We start from the raw sequence: 18,868 nt of genomic DNA, 5'->3' as shown, positions 1-18,868 counted from the left end.
GACAAACTGATGTTCTGTATAAGCAATAGGCTCGGCCTTTCCTTCTCATCTGTAGAGGAGTGGAAAAGATTACACTGCAAATATAGCAAAATCTGTCTGGTAAGCTCAGAAGCAAGTGGAAGCATAATCCATTCAATGAACACATTAAAATTTGTATTAATAGAGAAATTTAGACAACTTTACACTTAATTAGCAGACAAGCTAGAATTGTTCCATTTTGTTTTGGGGAAAGCAAAGCAGTGTAGTAGGAAACAGAATTCACCTAGAAGACATATAGGCCATTTGTGTGCGCAAATCCCTGATTCAGAAGAGAATATGAAGGTCTCTGATCTCATTATATGGGACAGAGAGGAAAATCCAGCCCTGTCAAACTTCATTTATGAACCTTATTGTCAAGCTCTAATTTCTCCTACTGTTGTCTTTGCTTTTAGCAGTTTGCTTATGATTTTATGAGTAGGTGTGATCCTAATTTATTAAATGACAATGTGTTAGAATCATGTAAAAATTTTCCTGAGTAAGAGGTCACCATGTCTGAGCAATGAGTTTTATTTGGATGGGAAGTTGAGGTCTAGCAAACTAGGCGTTTTTCCTGGTTGAAGTCTCTAAAGACAGACTGGCTTTGAGGGAGCCTTTTTTGGGTGACTGGATTCATTTTGAGAGAAGTCTGTCCTTTTTCATAGATAGGGAACCTTGTCAGACCAGGTTTATCATTTGCCTGCTTAACATTAGGCTCATCAAAGCACTCTCCTGCAACAAAAATGAACAAAATCAGTTAGCTTCTTGATTTGTATTAGAAAAAACTCAGTATTTAGTGCAATGTAAAGTTACATGTTACCAGGACAAAAGCAGTGTGCACGAGCTTAATACATTGAGATATGTCAGCTGCTTAAAGACAAGAACAAAAGAATATTTAATAGGCCATCAAAAGCTGAGGAAAACTTCTTTCAACCCCTTACCATCTCTGGAACAAAGAAGTCCAAAAGGCCAAGCAAGAAAGGACATCTTGTGTTTTGAAGATCTTGACACAGACAACAGAGCTGCTTTGCAATGTTATCATCTGTTGTTTCCCTGTGGCATATTTCTGCAAGTATCTTCAAGAGGTGTTTATAATCTCAATGACAATTTCTCATGAGAAAAAATGATCTCTTAAAGTGTCCTTCATGGTCACCTTAACTACAGTCTATTCCAGGAATATGAAGCAGCAGCTAACAAGCATCTCTTTTCACACAGGAAGGCTGCAGGAGTGGGATGCTGGCACAGATCCCTGTGCCCAAGGAATGGTATCTGTGCGGAGGAACCCGCAAGACTGTGAGGCTGAGAGTGCCCAGTTCAGCAGTGAGCAAGGTAAGTACTTGTGCTGGGTGCTGATTCCTCATCTATCCCTCTCCCAAAAGCAGAGCTGAAATCCCAGGCAGAGAACACATACAACAGCAGCTCCACTCATCAGAGCAGCTTAGCTTCATACCTCTAAGAAATCAGGCTAAAAATATTCATCATGGGAGCACCTGTGACAGTAGCAATGTCATGGATTATTCAGGGTCTATCAGATGGCAAAGGGACAGATGCTGTGGGCATCTGCAGCTTTCACAGACTGTTCATCAATGTTATGAATTTATATATCTCTTGCAGGTTCTGCTACCAATTGTATTCCCGGTCAAATGGATCAGACAAGGAAGTACATTCATTAAAGGAATTGCAGTTTCTTAGACTTCAGAACCTTCAGTTCCAGAGGAAATATCCTATACTGATTTGATGTGGTTCAAGAAGGTGTCAGGGAGAGGACTAGAAGCTTTATAGCAAGACCAGCTTGACTCAGAAGAGGGTATATGTGCTGTGGATTCAAGACTCTTATGGGTGAAAGAGCCCTAGAGAACAGCAAAGAATTATTCTTGGTCTTCATGTAGAAGGTGTTAAAGGTGTATATAGTGAAGCATTCTGATAATCTCTTTACTATTTGAAGAACCATTTTTTTTTCGTAACGCTTTTATTCCAGCAACAATGCTACTGTTCCAATAGCTCTGTCAGAGCTACTGAGCTGTGCATTAACCCTGCTGTTGCCCCAAGAGAAGAAGGTGGAAGCTGCTGGGCTAAAGCAAAGCCTGTGGATAGATCTTTTCAAGCTGCAGAAACCATCAGCTCAGGCGAGAGGAAGTGACTGAAAAAGGAGGCTAAGGGAGACCTAATAATGATTTCCTGAGGAAAACTGCTGGTCAGAGCAATTAGCTATGAATCTAGGAAAAGCCATAGCTGAAAGGAGAACAGAGAGTTTATTTTAATTCCTCAGTGTCTGGGAGCACTTTGGATGGGATCTAAAGGAATACTTTTCCTTTCTAAGCAGATTCCCAGAAAGATCAAACCCATGATGTCCCTAGAATATTGGGGCCACTTGGTGGACAGGACCGCCTCCCAGCTCCAGTTCTTCATTCCTCATTATGGCACATTATTGCACAACTGGAACGTAATATACGTTACATTCCTTATGAAGAGCTATGGTCTATAAATGTGACTGCACGGGATCTGTGGTTTCTAATGCAGGCTGTGAAGGGATGTCCCTTTTTACCATGGTCAGGGAGGAACTGACAGGCTTGTCAGAGACTTCAAAAACCCTCAGCCTTTCAGTTAGCAAGAAGCCCAGTGCTCTCATCTACCTAATTTGTTGTAAGGGAAATGCCATGAAATATTGCTCGAAGTAGTTATAAGGCATTAGCTGTCATCTGATTTCAAAAAAATTGCTCATTTCTCTGCTGCAGTTCACCAATGATCAGCTACACACAATACGTCTCCAATCAACTGTCAATGGACAGTCTTCTTTTGATTTCACTGGGCTTTAGATTTAGTTTGTGAGAGGCCAGGACAGTTAACAGAGTAATGTGCTTTAAAATGAAACCTGATTATTAGTGACTATTTTCCTCCATTGAAATCAGCAGAGAAGTTTACTTAATTCTTTGTCCTTTAATCAAAGCAGTAAAGCATTTCAACAGTCTGTAATTCTGGCCGTATTGAGTTACAAAACAGGGAAAATTCACAATAGTGTAATTTTTCCTTGCAACTCCTTTATCTCAGTGAAAGATATTTAAGCAAACCTGTCACAAAACACGCTGCTGTACAATGATGTATACATAAATTGACCGATGTTCCTCTTAGGAATTCTTGCCATAAGTTTTGCAGTCGAGGGGAAGGGCAGAGCATAATCTTGCTGAAAAGCATTGGCGTTGGTGGTTAAAAAATCACTATTCCTTTTTAAAAATCCATCTTGTGTCTTTACTAGGCTGCACCTCAAGACACTTACAAGCTGTGTTATATTAAAATGTTTAATTAGAAATATGAGTTATGCCTTGCATGGTAACAGGAAACCACCATAAAATATCAAATAATGTATACTGTGATAGTCTCAGACTATCAGAGCAGTCATGCATAAGTTCAAATCCCTTTTCGGTGGGACACTGATTAAATTCTTTGATGAATCTAGGCCCGTGCATTCAGCAGCTTCTTCCCGTTCTCAGCATGGGTTTAGTTATGTGAAGCCAGAAATGGCCTTTGTGTGTTTAGACTTTGGGAGCACATTCAGCTGGAATCTAGCCTTGCACCTAGGGTTAGACCTCTGCAGTAATTCAACTCTTCTTGTTCCGGCTCTGAACAAAGACAAGCAGGGCTATGGAGTTATGTTACTCACTACAAGTTGAGGAATCATCTTTCCATGTGGTATTATCCTCCCTCCCCCTTTCCCACAGGAATTGCACAATGTAAGTTAAGCTTGTGCCTTTGCCATTATCTTGCTCTAGTGGCTCAGTTCCAACACACGGCCGTGTACCACCTCATTATTTATATCCTGCTAGCATCTTATTTAGTACCTCAGCTTCCATCACAAATGTATTGGGATAACTGCTTTTTCCTGGATAAGAGACTCATTATAATTGCAGCTTCTCTGCAGGGGTCAGCACCTCCTCCTCAGGAATATGATAAGGTGCTCCAAGTGCCACCTCACCTGCAAATCTTGTTTTTCCCTGCAGAGTCACTTCCCACGGGCTACAAGCTGCTATTGAATTTCTGCAGTAATATTTTGATAACTTAATTTAAGATTTAATGGCTTTCTTTCCTGTGCTTTGTAGTATAATTAATTCATGGGATGGGAACTCATTAGACTTGGGGATCTGAGATGCATCTGGGCACGCAAGGGCTGTAAACATGTAAACCTGTGTTAGGGCCTATTGAAGGTAGGAAAATACAGAGCTGTGCATGGAAAGAATAAACTATTTTAGCCTTATGGATAATCAGAAAATACTTTGTTAATAGTTGGGTATAATCATATCTGTAGTTTGTAATAATAATGGTAAAACCAACAACAGACTGGTCCACTGACATTTAAGGTGGCTAAGTCCTAGGCTTCCTGGGCCTAGAAGATCTGGCCCAACACCTCCAAACATCATCTTGCATGCATGTGTGCATGCTCAGGAGCTGTGGGCACTTCTGCCTCTTGAAAACATAGCTCAAGGAGATACTACAGAGACCCTTTGAGACTGACATTGAACAGTCCACCATGAGACTTGGTCTCCTTGGCTTACTTACAGCGGTGGTGCTGTGCGTATCACATGGAAGAGACAAGGCCTGTTACTGTCATCGAAAAGCCTGAATTGCTGGAAGAACTGAAGCCTTGGTGTCCCACTCCTCCAGAGAACACTGCAACTGCAAGAGTGGCAGCTATCTGAAGGTGGAGGTTTCTTGTTCCCTGCTGGTAGTTCTCTGAGTCTGCTTTGATATGATGGGTCAAATATTCACTGATTCAGAGAATAAAAATGGCTCTGGCCCTAAGCGCTGGTTAGAGTGTTTGCTCAAATTCTGTGTTCAAGACCATGTTCTGGATTCGGCAGAGCAGAGGTTTGAAACCACTTTCTAGGAAAACACTTGAGCTGCCCACTTATCTGCAAGTCTGGGTGTGGGTATCTCATTTCTTCAGTTTTCAGTGAGGGCTGAGGAACCCAGCTCCAGGAGACAGATTGTAGCGCAGAACACAATGGCTAGGTGTGCATGCCGGTCTGCCCCACAACTGTACATGTCCCTCTTCTGCACATCCCTTTCATAGGTGCATTGCTTTCTTGAGGAGCTGAGGAACAAGAGCATAGAAAACACAAAGAGGAAAAAACAGCATCAAATGTGTTTCCATAGAGTAACACATTTGGGTCTCAAGGATGTGCTCCTCACTGTGTATGCAGTGCCGAGGTTCCCCACAGAGCACTTTCTCCCCCTTGGACATGACTAACAGCTCTAGTGAAAGTATTGTAAAGAAGAATGCTGCCAGCTGCCTTCTGTGGGAGCTGGACGAGTTGTGTATGGAGACCTATTCTCCGCAGACACGATTTACATAAGCACTGCACATATTTCTCTGTGTGCTATCAGGGTGCCTTGATCCTTCTCTCTGAAGGCTCATCTTCCCCTTTACAATTTCTGTGGTGAGCCAGGTACACTTGTGTACCTGTTTTGCTCAATTAAACCTTTTCCAGAGCTGTGAGTCATCTATTTCATGGTCCAGAACATCCTCATTTCATTTCCTCTGCCCTCTGGTGATTGACTTGATTAATACTATGTAAACACCTTGAGACCTCATTGGACTACCTACTGTACAGAAAGAGCAGACCTTGTTCCAGAATGCTTGTTTTGAATAGGACAAGATGGAAGAAGCTCAGGAGCAAGGAAAAATTAGAGACAGCCCAGACTTTTATATGGTGTAGGGGAGAACTTTGTAGAGTAGGGCTGATGGTTGGACTCGATAATCCCAAGGGTCTTTTCCGACCTAAATGATTTGATGATTCCATGATCCTCAGTTAACTTGTTTCTTAACAGTCCCAGTTAATTTTCACTGATGCACTTGATATGAGCAACAAATTCTGGTTCCAACACAGAGACTGACCCAAACTGAGACAAATGCGTGTCATTGACCATTTGACATGAGTTTCTAGCAAGCTCCAAACCCTTCTAACAAGGTCTGCCAGCTCTTCCTGTTCAAAGGGTGCTCTGAGTTCTTCATTCCCATCTGACTCCTGATCAGGAGGGTCAAGCACCCTTTCAGCAGGTGTTAGGGAGAGGCCTATGTAACTGCTGGGCCTGGCATACAGCTACCAGCGTGTGGCCAACAGAGGCAGCAGTTTGCACAAAAGGGGCCAGAAACTCTGCTGAGAACAACATACAGAGATGCTCAGCAACGGTGGTGACATGCCACGTGCATGGTGTCCCACACCCACTGGAGCAACTGGCCCTGCAATATCAGGGCATCTCTCAGCCCAAGGTCCTGAGGGACTGTACGGGCTGTCTGTGCCCAGGGGCTGGCAGGGGGCTGCAGGGCGGCCTCTGTGGGGACAGGCCGGGGCTGCCCCGTGCCGGACACAGCCGGTCCCAGCCGGTCCCAGCCGGCTCCAACGGCCCCAGCGCAGGACACAGCTGAGCCCCTCAGCCAAGCTGTGGATGCCCGGGGGAACCAGGTTTCAGCAAGGGCCAAAGGCGGCCCAGGCAGAGGAGGAGGAAGCCAAGGAGGGAGCAGCAGCAGAGGGACCCCGAGGCCGGAGGACGAGGAGGGCAGGAGGTGCTGCAGACCCGGAGCAGGGATCACCTGCAGCCCTGGAGAGACCCCGCGGGAGCAGAGACCCACCCTGCAGCCCGGGGAGGGCCCCACGCCGCAGCGGGGGGATATTTCCTGCAGGAGCTGCGGCCGTGGAGAGCCCAGGCGGGAGCAGGTTGTCCCTGAAGGACTGCAGCCCGGGGAAGGGCCCGGCTGGAGCAGGGAGACGAGGCAGGAGGGAGGAGCGGCCCAGAGGGCTGCGAGGGACCCACTGCAACCCCCAGCCCCAACCCCTGTGCCCCTCAGTGTCAGGGGGAGATGGAGGGAAAGTGTTGTTTTAATTTTTGCTTTTCTTTCTCACCATTCAAATCTATTTTATTTGACAATAAATTTAATTTTCCCTATGTGGAGTCTGTTTTGCCCATGACGGTAATTGGTAAGTGATCTCCCTGTCTTTATTTTGACCCATGAGTTTTTTCCATCTTATTTTCTTCCTCAGTAGGAGTGAGAGAATGACTGGGGGGTTTGGGCTCTTAGCCAAGGTTGACTCACCACAGGGATGGATGCAGCTCTGCAGGTCTCAGGCTGCAGGGAGTTCCTGGTGCTTCTTGCTGGGGCTAGGGGAGACGGGCTCCTTGTCTGCAGGTGTGTGCTGGCAAAGGATCCAAGTGTGACCAAGTAAAGGAGGTCAGCAGACTGTGCAGCATCACAGATAATGAAGAGAAGGTTGATGATCCTCTCTGATACCTGGATACAAGGGGAGCCTCGGCCGTCCAGCTGTACTGAAGGAGGAACAGGCAGAGTCTGTGCTTATTGAATTGGAAAATAGAGACTCCAGTGATGGTGAAGTCTGGAAACTTGTCACTTTAGGAAATGGGAGGAAGGCTCCAGTTTGTCCTGAAGATTTGCAATTACAGAATAGGTTTAGTGCCCTGGTGGCAGATAAGTGGCTGGGAGCAATGTGCAATGAACACCTGGTTGATATTCATCAGTCACCTCTTCCAAGCTCCAGAATGGTCCATCCCTATGCGCAAGAAGTCAAGAAAAGGTGCCATGGATGATCAAGGAGTTCTTGACAAAACTCAAACATTAAAAAAAAAGCATATGAGAGGTGGAAGGCTGCTTGGAAAGGTCATTTGTCTCCATCATTGGAGTTATTCAAAATCTGACTGGATCCAGCCCTGAGCAACCTGCTTTACTTGCCCATGCTTTGAGCAAGGGGGTAGCTTAGATGACCTCCAGAGGTCCCTCTGACCCTTAAGGATTTTCTGTGATTCTGTGAGTCTGCTGTTCCACCCTTACCTTCTAGTGCTTGGGCACCGTACTCTTGGCTGACAGGAACAGCCTTCTGCCACAGTGCAGAGCTCTTAGGAAGAAAGTGCAAGGCAACCACTCTTGCAAATTAAAACTTAGGCTGTCTTCCTTTATAAAGACAAAGGAGGTGTTAGTGGTGGGCAGCCTTCCTTTATACAGTACCCTAGAGATCTGAGCATAGTTTCAGGATGGAGGAAGACTGAAAATTAATTTCCTCTTCTGCCTGGGAATGATGGGGATTCAACCTTCCTATCACTTCCAGATTTTTGTGGGGTGAAAACTTTCAAGAGTGCTCTGCTGGAAGTGATCCACAGTGCAGAGAAGAGAGAACTGAGAAGAAAAACTCTCTACAGAATTCCAGTGGCTCAGAGCAGCCAGCCAGGAGCACAGAGACCTCATCACAGTCCATGTCCCTGTAAATGCATTTTACATTAATCTACTTCTAGCTCAGGTGTGTTCTGAAATAAAAGGGCAGTGCAAACATCCTTTTTAAGAAGCTCCTCTATAGTATCTGAGGTCACATTCTGGGAGCAGCTACTGGCATGTGAGGCAGGATCCTGCTTGCTGAATCTCCCTCCCTACGGGCACAGGCTGTGAGAGGAATCACTAGCTGCTTTACGCACTTGAAGAAAATTCCAGGTGAGAAAAAGCCCCAGAACCTCAAGATTCTGGAAGCACTATGGTAAGTAAAGAAGGGAAAAAAATAAAATCAAGCTTCAGAGTTTAGTGGCCTCTAGTGCTAGCTGGCAGCTGAGCAGGGATTTTCAGGTATTGATTCAGTCACCCAACTCACATTTTTGGTTCTTCATACTCTTTTTCAGATCTAATATCAGACACCTGAAAAATTCAGGCACTCTTGCAGTCAATAGAGCACAGCTGGGTGCCTCATATATCTTGTCTGAAGTCACCTAAATCCGTTACAGATCTAGAAGTTAAATGGTATGGTGGAATCCCACCTGTGGCCCTGAGCCTTAAAAGCTGCTGTCTCTGTTAGAAAAACTTGTCTCTGTCACACCTGTGAGAAGGCTGTCAAGGACAGCTGCAACCCACAGAAGAGCCAAGATCTCCACCAGTACTTTCAGCAGAAGTCTCATCTTGTTACATCTAAACTTCCTCAGGATGGTTTCACTCAAAGTATTCTTGTTTCAGCTGACTTGGTGCTTTTGTGAGATACAAATAGCTCTTTCTGGTCAGGATCTCAGGGAGAAGTACAGTTTGTTGTATCGCTGTTTTTGTCACTGTGGATGTGCACAGAGTGGAAGGCTTTGATGAATTAAGAACCATTACCCTATGGATATAATGTCTTACTACAATGAACGACCCTCATCACCTTCAGTACGAAACATTGCTGTGCCTGGTGCGAGTAGAATACAGATCCCACTCCACCCCTGGAGCTTCCACAAGGCAAAACATCACACACACTGAACAGTTGTACAGATTTTCCAAAAACTCCCTGTGAGTTCTGATGTTCTCTCATTTCTCCCTCTCACAGACACCGCATCTGTTCCTTTAGCAGTTGCTGGCAGACAAGACAAACCCGGGTGCCAACTAATACTATATGATCTTCTGCTGAATTCATTTTCCACTTTTAAAATTAAATTATGGGTCAGATCCTCATCGGATTTAATACAGCTATTGCCTATTAAGCAGCTGATGGTCTGGCCTTGTACAGAGATTATTCTTCCTCTCTCTTTGGAGCAAGAACACAACCGAAGAGTTAGATTTTGACTTGACATGTGAAGTCAGTGAACACATTGATTGTTTTGTGTTTGATGTATCCAGCATGAGAAATCACTAGCTTTCTAAAATCTGGGGAAAAACACACCATTCAGAAAAAACAAAGAAGAGAAAGAAAGGTTGTAAAAGATACTATAAATCTTTTATTTCTTTTTAGTTACTATGCAATGCCCTTCATTTTGAAGGAAATGGTACAATCAATGATCTGTACTTCTTTCTCAGGAAAAGAAGATATTTGCACTAACAATTCAACATTTACTGACAAAAGACAGCTTACAGAAAACACTTATTGTGGGAAAAAATCATATTTTGTGATTACACATTATCATGGACTATTCAATGAAGTGTTACAATGTCAGGCATTTCAAGTGTACATTTAAAGAAAGCTTCTAAGTCAATATTAATGCAAAAGAACCATCTAAACCACCAGTGTTTGATGTCACCCTGATTTCTTCCTAGCCACAGTTAAAAAAAAAACCTAACCTGAAGGTCTAAGCCTTACATACAATACACCTGGCCTTATCACTGCACATTGATTTATAAGAGTAGTCAACATATACTCAATTAACAGTAGATTTCTTACAGTTAGAAACTTCTGTTGGAAACAATGTTATTTCCTACCTCTACTTAGTTGCTAGTCTCTGATCTGTTATACAAAATTAAAGTTTTGCTTTCAAAAAATACTTGTTCCTACATGGCTGTTAGAATTATGGTTGGTGCTGTTAATTGTCAGAAGAGCACAGCTGGGAGACCACTCAACAACACACTTCACACACCCAAGGACAGACCTTTGGTAAAAGTTAACCAAAGGAGAAGAGAAAAAGAAAACCACCATTACATTCAAAATCTGAAATATATTCATCACATAATATTATCTATTTTAGTACTGAGAGTGGGATATCGAATATAAATGACCAAAACTTAAGAAGTTTGCCTAGGGTTTCATTTATATAAAATAATTGAAAGTTTACTTCAATGGTCTAGGGTCCTTCAGTCTGAAGAACATATTTTTCCAAGTAAGAAAACACAGTTTTTGAATTAGCTTTTGGGCATTTTCCCTGCCTACCCTACAACTGCCTACTATGTTGGCCAGATGAACTCTAGAGAGTTGCTGTAATCAATACTTCACATTCACAAAGAATCAGGGATAACTTGAAATAGTCTTCAGTTTATGCCCTTGTTCACCGCCATGGAAGGTGAGTATCTCAATTGTGTCTTTAAAATTACTCAATCAAGGGATAATTGTAGGTTTTACTATAAAGCCTTTTCCAAGACATTATTTGCATCAAACACACCAATACTCTGGGGAAATAAGACTGCTCATCTACATTTTCTAGCTGGAGCTACATTTACACATCTGGGGCTCAGTCTTGCCAGCCTTAACATGTGCATAATGGTATTCACAGCAGTCATCCTATCAGTAGCAGTAGGTATGCCCAAGTGAGTAAATTCATATAGATGATTAAGTGTTTGCACAATCAGAGGGCTTTTAAAACAAATGATATTAAGTGTTAAAAATGAAAAGGGAAAGTTCAAGCATGACAAGACAGACAAAGATACCAGAGAACAGTCTGCAGCACGATCACTGGCTTAGTTTGCAACTGCTGTGTAATACACCTCTCTCACCGAATCAGTGCAGCTTCTGCATTTCCAGGGGAAAACTGAGGCCAAAGCTTGGGCTGGATTCCACGAGCCTTGTTTGGACAAGAGGCCCTTTGAGAAACAGTTTTCACAGCACTACTTGTTTTTCCCCGGTGATTATGCAACGTCAGGCCCTCCGTGCTCCCACCAGAGACCACAGATTGAAATTCCAGGCCCTTATCCACAAAGAAATGTAAATATATACTTAACTTCAAGCACATGAATAGTCTTACTGATTTTCAAGTGGCTCAAAGTAGGGTCTACTCATAACTTCAAACTTCAGTATAGGCTTAGGACCTTTGCTGAATCAGAAGTTTTGCAGAAGGATCACACCTGAATTTCTGTACGTTAAAGAAACAGCTGCAGAGGAGAGCACTTTTATCTATTCTCTTCCCCTCTCTTTTGTGATCTACTCAAGTCTTGAAGCAGATACATACACAAAAAAGTCTGTTTTCCTGGGACATCTTTTTGTTTAAAATCGAACTCTAGAAATCCCAGTCTAGTCTGCAGACAGTAACAATAAAGTACAGCAAAGACAAGAAACTAAGCAGTTGTGATGTGCTTCTACAGCAATTCTTGTTCTCACATCCAGCTCATTATGGGTCCATGGCTTTAAAACCAGACTGCTTAGAAACGTTTGCAGTGGTGTTTAGTAGCACCTATTAAATAACACTGCCCAATCAACAGGTAGGGAAAAAGGACCTGCCTGTTAAAGATTCAACAGTTGCATCTTTATCTGCTGGAATAAGAAATCCCTGTTTGGAGGTAGCCCTCTTCCAGACTAAATAAAAAAAATTTCAGGCTTCCCCCCCTCTTCTACTTTTACACATAATGGAATGCCAGGAGACAGAATAAATCCCCAAACATAGCTTGCAGAGAAATTTAAATATTCCAAATATCTATGTTTTAAATACTGAACACCTGTATCCCAGGTGTCAGAGGAGCATATAGGTTTTGTAGCACAGCAGAATGCACGCCAGACTCTGCTTCGCTGTGAGGCAAGCTCCCCCCTTCACTCTCCATCCTAGCAAGGCAGTGCAAGCTCTGGGATTCTTTGCTAAGGCCCTATGCCTGTGTGGGAATTTATCCCTAAAGGCATAGCCAGTACAGAGAAGCACCAAGATCAGCACAAGACACAATTTCAGTTGGTCAAAGCAGCTTTGCTTTCCATTCCCAAACAGATTTGGTCCTTTTTTTATTAAACAAAAAGTGAATAAAAGAGGAGAAAATAAAGCCAGACTATGCAGCGTATCTCAGAAGGAGAGAAATGGCTAAGTGTCATAGTTCTGATGTTTCAGACACAAGGGAAAAATATTTTCACAACTAGTTTACTGTTTAGTACCCTGTAGATACATAATATTTGACATTTATAGCAGTTTCTATACTTTATGACCTAGAATATACTTTAGATCACTAATGAAAAATAAACCCATTCAGAGGACTGGAAAATAATGTGCATAACAACTTACTTTCAAATGCAAGGTTATGAAGGGATTTTTTTTTAACTTTCAAAAATATCTGTAAGAAAATATTATTTTACATACCTATATTACACAGCGAAATAAACTTTGTTATATACAAGGTTTCAGTACGAAAGAAACCACAGCCAGACATTTACTCGTGGTCTAGATAATCTCAGTTGTCTCGTATCAGTCAGTACAACAGGGAGACTCTCCTTCACTCTTTTTCAGACTATTTCAGCTTTTAGTGGTTACTACTTGCTGTATAAAACCTGTGTGCAGACATCCACATATTAACCCTATGAGTTAGGTATGGGTAGTTATTACGCTCTCAAAGCAAGGTTGCACATCTGCTTGGCAACCACAGTAACTTGAGTATAACTCAATTGCATATTAGAGAAAAAAGAAACAGTGCAGACACCTGAGCTATAGCATTCTACAGGAGCTTGGTGTTAAACTCTCCTTTGGATTTGGGTATTTCACAGCCCAAAATGAGAGCATGGGAGTCATTAAGGAAACAGTATATGGTGTATTTGCATAACCCTAAAAGTTCTTTTTCCTCCTGAAGTGAGGATGAAGTAGTCTTTCACAGATTCTTCCTAGCTTGTGTATTTTAGGCTGAAAACACACACCACAATCTATTTGGCTCACATTGGCAAAGTTGCTTCATCTAGTTTTAACTAATCAAAAGCTGGTATCTACCTATTCTTAAACAACAAACTTTACTCCTGTCTCAGGGGCGGAAAGGACGCAGCGTACTTTGCTATTTGTGGTATAACTGTAAACAACTGCAGGGAAGACTGTATTAAGTATGCTTCAAGTTTACATCACACTTAGTTGCCATTATGTAAGTGAACGCAAGCTTATCTTCAAGTTCACCTCATCACTATTGTGCTTTAAGGGGAAGGAATTTTGCATTAGAAACTGCCTCCAAATCAGTGTTTGCTCTTACACTTCAGATCCCAGAACAAAGATCAGACAGTGCTGCCTGTGTGGGAGACCAGTTTGAGAGCTGAAAATAAGTTCAGGGAATATTCAAGATAGAGAGCACCACACTCCCCCTCCCCTCTTGTTTAATGAGGGACTTGCATGACAACTTTGGAGGCATGTCCTCTCCTTTTCTCTAATGCTATAGCTCAGCTGAATACCATAAAAATTAGCAAAAAAGGAATCATGAAATTCCTAATGAGACTGCGGTAAGGAAGGAAAAAAGGAACACCCAAAACGCCCTGCCTGCAATGCCTTCCTGCCTGTGCTCCCTCCCATCACTTCCCATTACAGCTGTGTTTACTGTGGTGCAGAACCTGTGACATGCGCACGGCCAGGAGCACCCAGCCAAGAGGCCACCCTCTCGAGGGACAGCTTACTCAAGACATATTCTTGCACACGAGCAACCTGCTTCTACTGCCTGGATGCGTACCACAGATGTAATCGGGAGCTCTGCCATTTGCTTTAGGGGAAACCAGACAGCTTGCAAGGACCACTGGCATAGCTCGGTATCTGCCTGTAAGAGTCCCAGCACACACCAATGTGCCAACTCCTTAATCAGGGTTGTAAACTTCCTCCTTCCCTGGAGCTGGTCAGCAATAAATACATCTTCGGTCCTCAAAGCCACACACTGATAGCAAAGGAGGAGGTCCCCCAGCCCACCTGCAAGTTCCTATCAATTAAGAAGGCACCAGGGACATCAAACTCTTTTCATTAAAATTACACCTTCATTTTAATTTCAGTAAAATTACACCTTACACCTTCCAGGAGGCTGGCTACCAGTCCATGAAGCCTTGCACCAAGGCAAGCAACTTGTTGCAATACCAACAGGAGCCACAACTGAAGAGAAACAGGGGAAGAGAACGGAAAACAGTATCCTCATGCTTCTCAGCTACCAAACTAATCATGAGCTCAAGGCTACATGACCATGTCCTGGAAGTTGTTGGCTCCTTCTTAATAGTATTAAATACTCTTAACTTCTGCTGCTAAGTAGATGTCAGAGGCATTTAGCATCTTGTAGGGTCAGGCCTACTGGCAGATGGTTGAGGGAAAGATGATGCATAAAGAGGGAAGAGGAAGGCAAAAAGGTGGAAGTGGAGAGGGGTAGAATTGCCCTGAGTTTTATCCTCTACAAATAAGTCAGTGGTTTTATCATCAAGCACTGAAGGAGTTAAGCACTAAAGCACAGACACTTAATCAGCTTTCCCCCTTCCTTTCACATGTGATTGGAATGAAGCTGCACCGAAGCGGCCCAAAGGGCTTATAACAGCTCAATTTCGCAGCCTTCGGTTTTAATCCCCATCACCCAGGCTAAGCAGCATGGTGGTGCCGAGGCTGCTACTCCACAGCAGTCCGAGCACCTGGATGATGATGGTCTTCCTCCTCCTCTTCCTCCTCCTCTGCAGCCTGCAGGTGGCTGGAAAGCTCCTGGATCACAGCAGCCCTACCAATCTGGTCATTTCTTCTCTTCTCCATAATCAGATCCTCCAGGCTCTGAAACTCCAGCGTGTGGCTGCGCCTGTCACCCAGCCGGATCTGCAATCGGTAGGGCTGCTTGCCTATGCGCAGCTCCCCGCCGATTTTAAACTCCCGCTTGCCATACCGGCACCAGGCAGCGAAACACTCAGAGTTTCTCCAGCTCAAGTCCCGGTCCTTGCAACCCACCTGCTCCAGGGCGTTGCGTACCACCACGGCCGGGCTGAGGGGTTTGTAGCGGTACAGCTGGTTGGCGATGCGGCCCCGTCTGCCCTGGCTGGCATCGGTGAGGAAACTGTTCACCACCTCCAGCCTATGCAGGTGCACAACTTGAAAATCCCCCACATAAACCACCCAGTGTGGATACTGGGCCTGGCACACAAACTCCACCAGGTCACCTGGTTTGCATCTATTCAGCAGGTTCTCCGGGGTGTAGGTGCTCAGATGCCCCCCACCTCCTTCATCACCCTCCTCCGGCAGTGCGTCCTCCTCGGAAAAGCTCTTTTGGTAAATACACTCATCCCGGTAATAGACTGAGCACTCCACCTCGTGCAGTTGGGGATCGTAGGGCTGCAGGGCAGGGTGCTCACCCCCCAGATCGTGCACCGAATCCTGCTGCTGTTCCAGCTCATCATCATCATTTGAAAAGATGTAGGAGACCCCGATCCTGGGCCCTTCATCCCTGTCCATACCTGTCGGGTCGGCCGTGGGAACTTCCTTGTAGTTGAGATGGGTCAGCTTCTCCACCTGGTTCCCCATGCCCGCTGCAACGACAGACACCCCGCGGGGCCATGAAGGCAAGCGCGGGCTCAGCGGCGCCCCGAGAAGCGGCGGGGTGGCAGAGCGCGGATCCCCCCTCCCCACGCACCCCACCTCTCCCCGCTGCACTGCAGCCCTTGCGAGAGCCCCCGGGGGCTGTCAGAGCCCCTCGGGGAGGAGCAGCGGTGGCCGCAGGGGGGGTGCGCACCCCCCTACCTGCACGGAGGAAGGCCAGGCGGCACCACCACCTGTTAGGCGGCAGCGAGGAGGAGGAGGAGGGAGGCGCAGGAGCCGCCGGAGAGCGGGCAGGCACCCAGCCACCTGTTAGAGGGGGGCTGCAAACGCCGGGGGAGGTCTGAGTTAGGGACGGCCGAGTTGGGGACGGCCGAGTTGCGCCCCGCCAAGAGCCGCACAGGCGCGCACCTGCCTGCCGCCGAGCCGGGCCGGGCTGAGCCGGGCTGCCGCCCAGGGTGCGCCTCCCCCCCCGCCCTCCCCCGGCACCGGGCGGCTGCAAACTCACCCGTCGGGGAAGGCTGCGCGGCGGCGGGAGCGGCTCTAGGGCGAGCGGGCGGCGGCGCGGCGGCGGGGGGGGGTGGCCGCGCAGCGCGGCTGGCTCATGGCCCCGGCTCGGCGCGGCTCCGCGCTCCCCGCGCAGCAACAGCGCCCGTTGCCGCGCTGCCGGCACTGGGGCTGGGCAACCTGCGCCGGGGAGGCACGGCCAAGGGGAGGGAGGCTGGATCCGGCTGCGGACGCCCTGGCGAGGGCTCAGCCCCCAGCATTTAAAGAGGCAGCTCTTTTTTTTTTTTTTTTTTTTTTTCCTTTTTCTTTTTTCTTCCTCCCCCCCCCGCTTTCTTCCCCCGCTCCCTTTCCTCCTCCCCGCACCTTTTTCCCTCTCCTCTCTCCTACATGCCAAGCGCTTTGCTCCTCGCCGAGGCAGATTCGCAAGCGGAGGTCGGGCGGCAGGGCTCTCGGCGCCGCGGCCGTAAAGCTCTTGGCGGCGCTTGGCAGCGGGAGCGGGTGTGCAACACACTCGCGCACACACACACACGCTCACACACGGCCCCTTTAAGGGAGCGGTGCCATGAGGCAGCCCATCCCGCCGGTTTGGCGAGGGGGGGAGTAACTGAAAGCCGGAGTTTGCCCGGGACAGCACCGAGAGGCGATGCAAAGCCTCGGTGCGGGGCCGTGGGAATCACCCCGCTGCACCCCCCCCGGGACGCGGAGGAGCGCGCAGCTGCCCGCGGGGGAAGCGCCCGCCCGCAGTCCCTCTCCGCGCAGCCCCGCGGGGGCGCCGGGAGGTGCCTCCTTGGGGCCGCAAATAACAGGGAAGTTGTAAAGCGAACAAAATCAAAGAGCCCGGCTCTCCTGGGCTGACTTGCTTCCTCCATGAGCGGAGCGTGTAATTAGTTTTATTAATTTCTTTTCTTTCCGACTCCAAGAGATCACTCTCTTTTTCAATATAGAAGATTATGATTCTTTCCCCCTGGAAAGGCATTATCAGAACCGGTGGGAATATTTTTCTTTCTGTGTTTTGGAGAATGCAAAACAATATTCTGCTTTTTCATTAATGCCTAGTTAGCCTACTAGGTGGGTTTATTATTCGTGCTATTTTAACATGTACTGGTAAATTCATGCTGTTAAAATAGACTACAGAGATAATTTATGGGAGCTAGGAGTAATGTCTTTAATTTTGTCTCATGTATTCCCTTTGTCTGTTGTCTTGTAATTTATAAACCCAACTGCACACCACTGTTTTGAGGATTCACTAAACAGCAGCAAATGAAGGAACAAATGTAGTGTTACCGGGGTGCTGAGCACTGCCCACGGACTCAAAGAATACCATTTCCATCAGATTATACGCCTCTGTGGTTTCAAATATAGACCTGCTCTTTGGGGTGGAGAGAGTTACTGCCACTGGGGCTGGGGAGACACTCACGCTGCTCTGCTTGGGATGGTGGGGCAGTTGCAAGCAGTTGCAGCAGGTGACAGGCAGCTGGATCTGGACCTTTTTGTTTTGAATTCACCTGGTAACTACATCGACGGGAGCATTTTAGAGAACTGAAAAGCACATCAGGGGTGTGCTTGTGAAATGAATCTCCCGAACACCCACCGCACACGCTTCAGTTTGCATCTCGGTGTGGTTTCAAACAACACACGCACATTCCTTTCACATTCAGCCAAACTAGATATACTCCAGCCACAGGATTGGACCGACGCTAGTTCAGTAAACCTCCAAAATGTCGTTTTTCAGCAGCGCCTGTCTCACTCTACAGTTCCTCTCCTCTATGGCTGCTGCTGGACAAAAGAGGACCCTGCTTCATAGTCAGAGCTTTGTGAAATTACTTCAGTAATTAAGAATTGACGTGTAAAGGTGAGAGTATTTTAAAAGGAGGAGCTAGACTGAACATAGAAGTTACTTTTTCATATTCTCCCATTTATATTGGAAGCTGTGTCTCAGCATCATACCTTACAATCTTTGGAGCAGTTTTATTTCTTGGCTAAAGTGGTTTGGCAACCCTGTGTTGAAGGCCAGGTTTCCTTTCGAATCTGCTGCAATGTGTGGAAAGTTGTGTCTGTGCAGGAGTAGAAACTCAGTATTGCCCAGAGGAGTCAATCATGTGTGCGTGTACGTCCGCACATATTTGCAGCTCTCTATCTTGTTCTCTCATTTCTTCCTGTCTGCTTCAACTTGCTCCAGTGCTTAATTTTCTGCACCTTGTCGGCTGCTTTGATCTCTTTGATCTCTTTGACTTTCCTTTCAATGACTGCTCCTCAGAATCCACATTCTCTGATCAATCTGCTGCTTTCTAGGATCAGAAACCATTGGCAAGTATTTTTGTGTCGTAAAACACATACATAATGGCTACTGCGCTGGCAGATAAGGCATGGGGTGAAAAATCCACAAAGGATTTACAGTGCCTATATATCACCTGGGCTGGTGCCT

The 18,868-nt window shown here is 45.9% G+C and overlaps 1 protein-coding gene across 3 annotated transcripts; it reads right to left on the bottom strand.

The window, feature by feature from the left end:
- Positions 1-9,721: 9,721 nt before the first annotated feature.
- LRATD2 (LRAT domain containing 2) lies at positions 9,722-17,132 on the bottom strand. 3 transcript variants are annotated; one of them, XM_074841893.1, is made up of 2 exons: positions 16,445-17,132; positions 9,722-15,929 (listed from the first exon to the last, which is right to left on the bottom strand). In XM_074841893.1, exon 2 carries the CDS (start codon positions 15,922-15,924, stop codon positions 15,028-15,030), a length of 897 nt encoding a protein of 298 aa, XP_074697994.1. In that variant the 5' UTR covers positions 15,925-15,929; positions 16,445-17,132; the 3' UTR covers positions 9,722-15,027. The 3 variants fall into 3 exon arrangements, with proteins under 3 accessions (XP_074697994.1, XP_074698070.1, XP_074698159.1); XM_074841969.1 differs by having other exon boundaries at positions 16,807-17,132; XM_074842058.1 differs by having other exon boundaries at positions 16,831-17,132.
- Positions 17,133-18,868: the final 1,736 nt, after the last annotated feature.

The sequence above is a fragment of the Strix aluco genome, chromosome 1, assembly GCF_031877795.1.
Source record: "Strix aluco isolate bStrAlu1 chromosome 1, bStrAlu1.hap1, whole genome shotgun sequence".
Classification (NCBI taxonomy): Eukaryota; Metazoa; Chordata; class Aves; order Strigiformes; family Strigidae; genus Strix; species Strix aluco.
Note: the sequence above shows the minus strand (reverse complement) of the source record. Positions and strands in the feature narration are given on the sequence as shown.

What these genes read in the sequence shown, in the direction of transcription:
- LRATD2 (XM_074841893.1), bottom strand. Translation starts at nt 15,924, where the DNA reads ATGGGGAACCAGGTGGAGAAGCTGACCCATCTCAACTACAAGGAAGTT.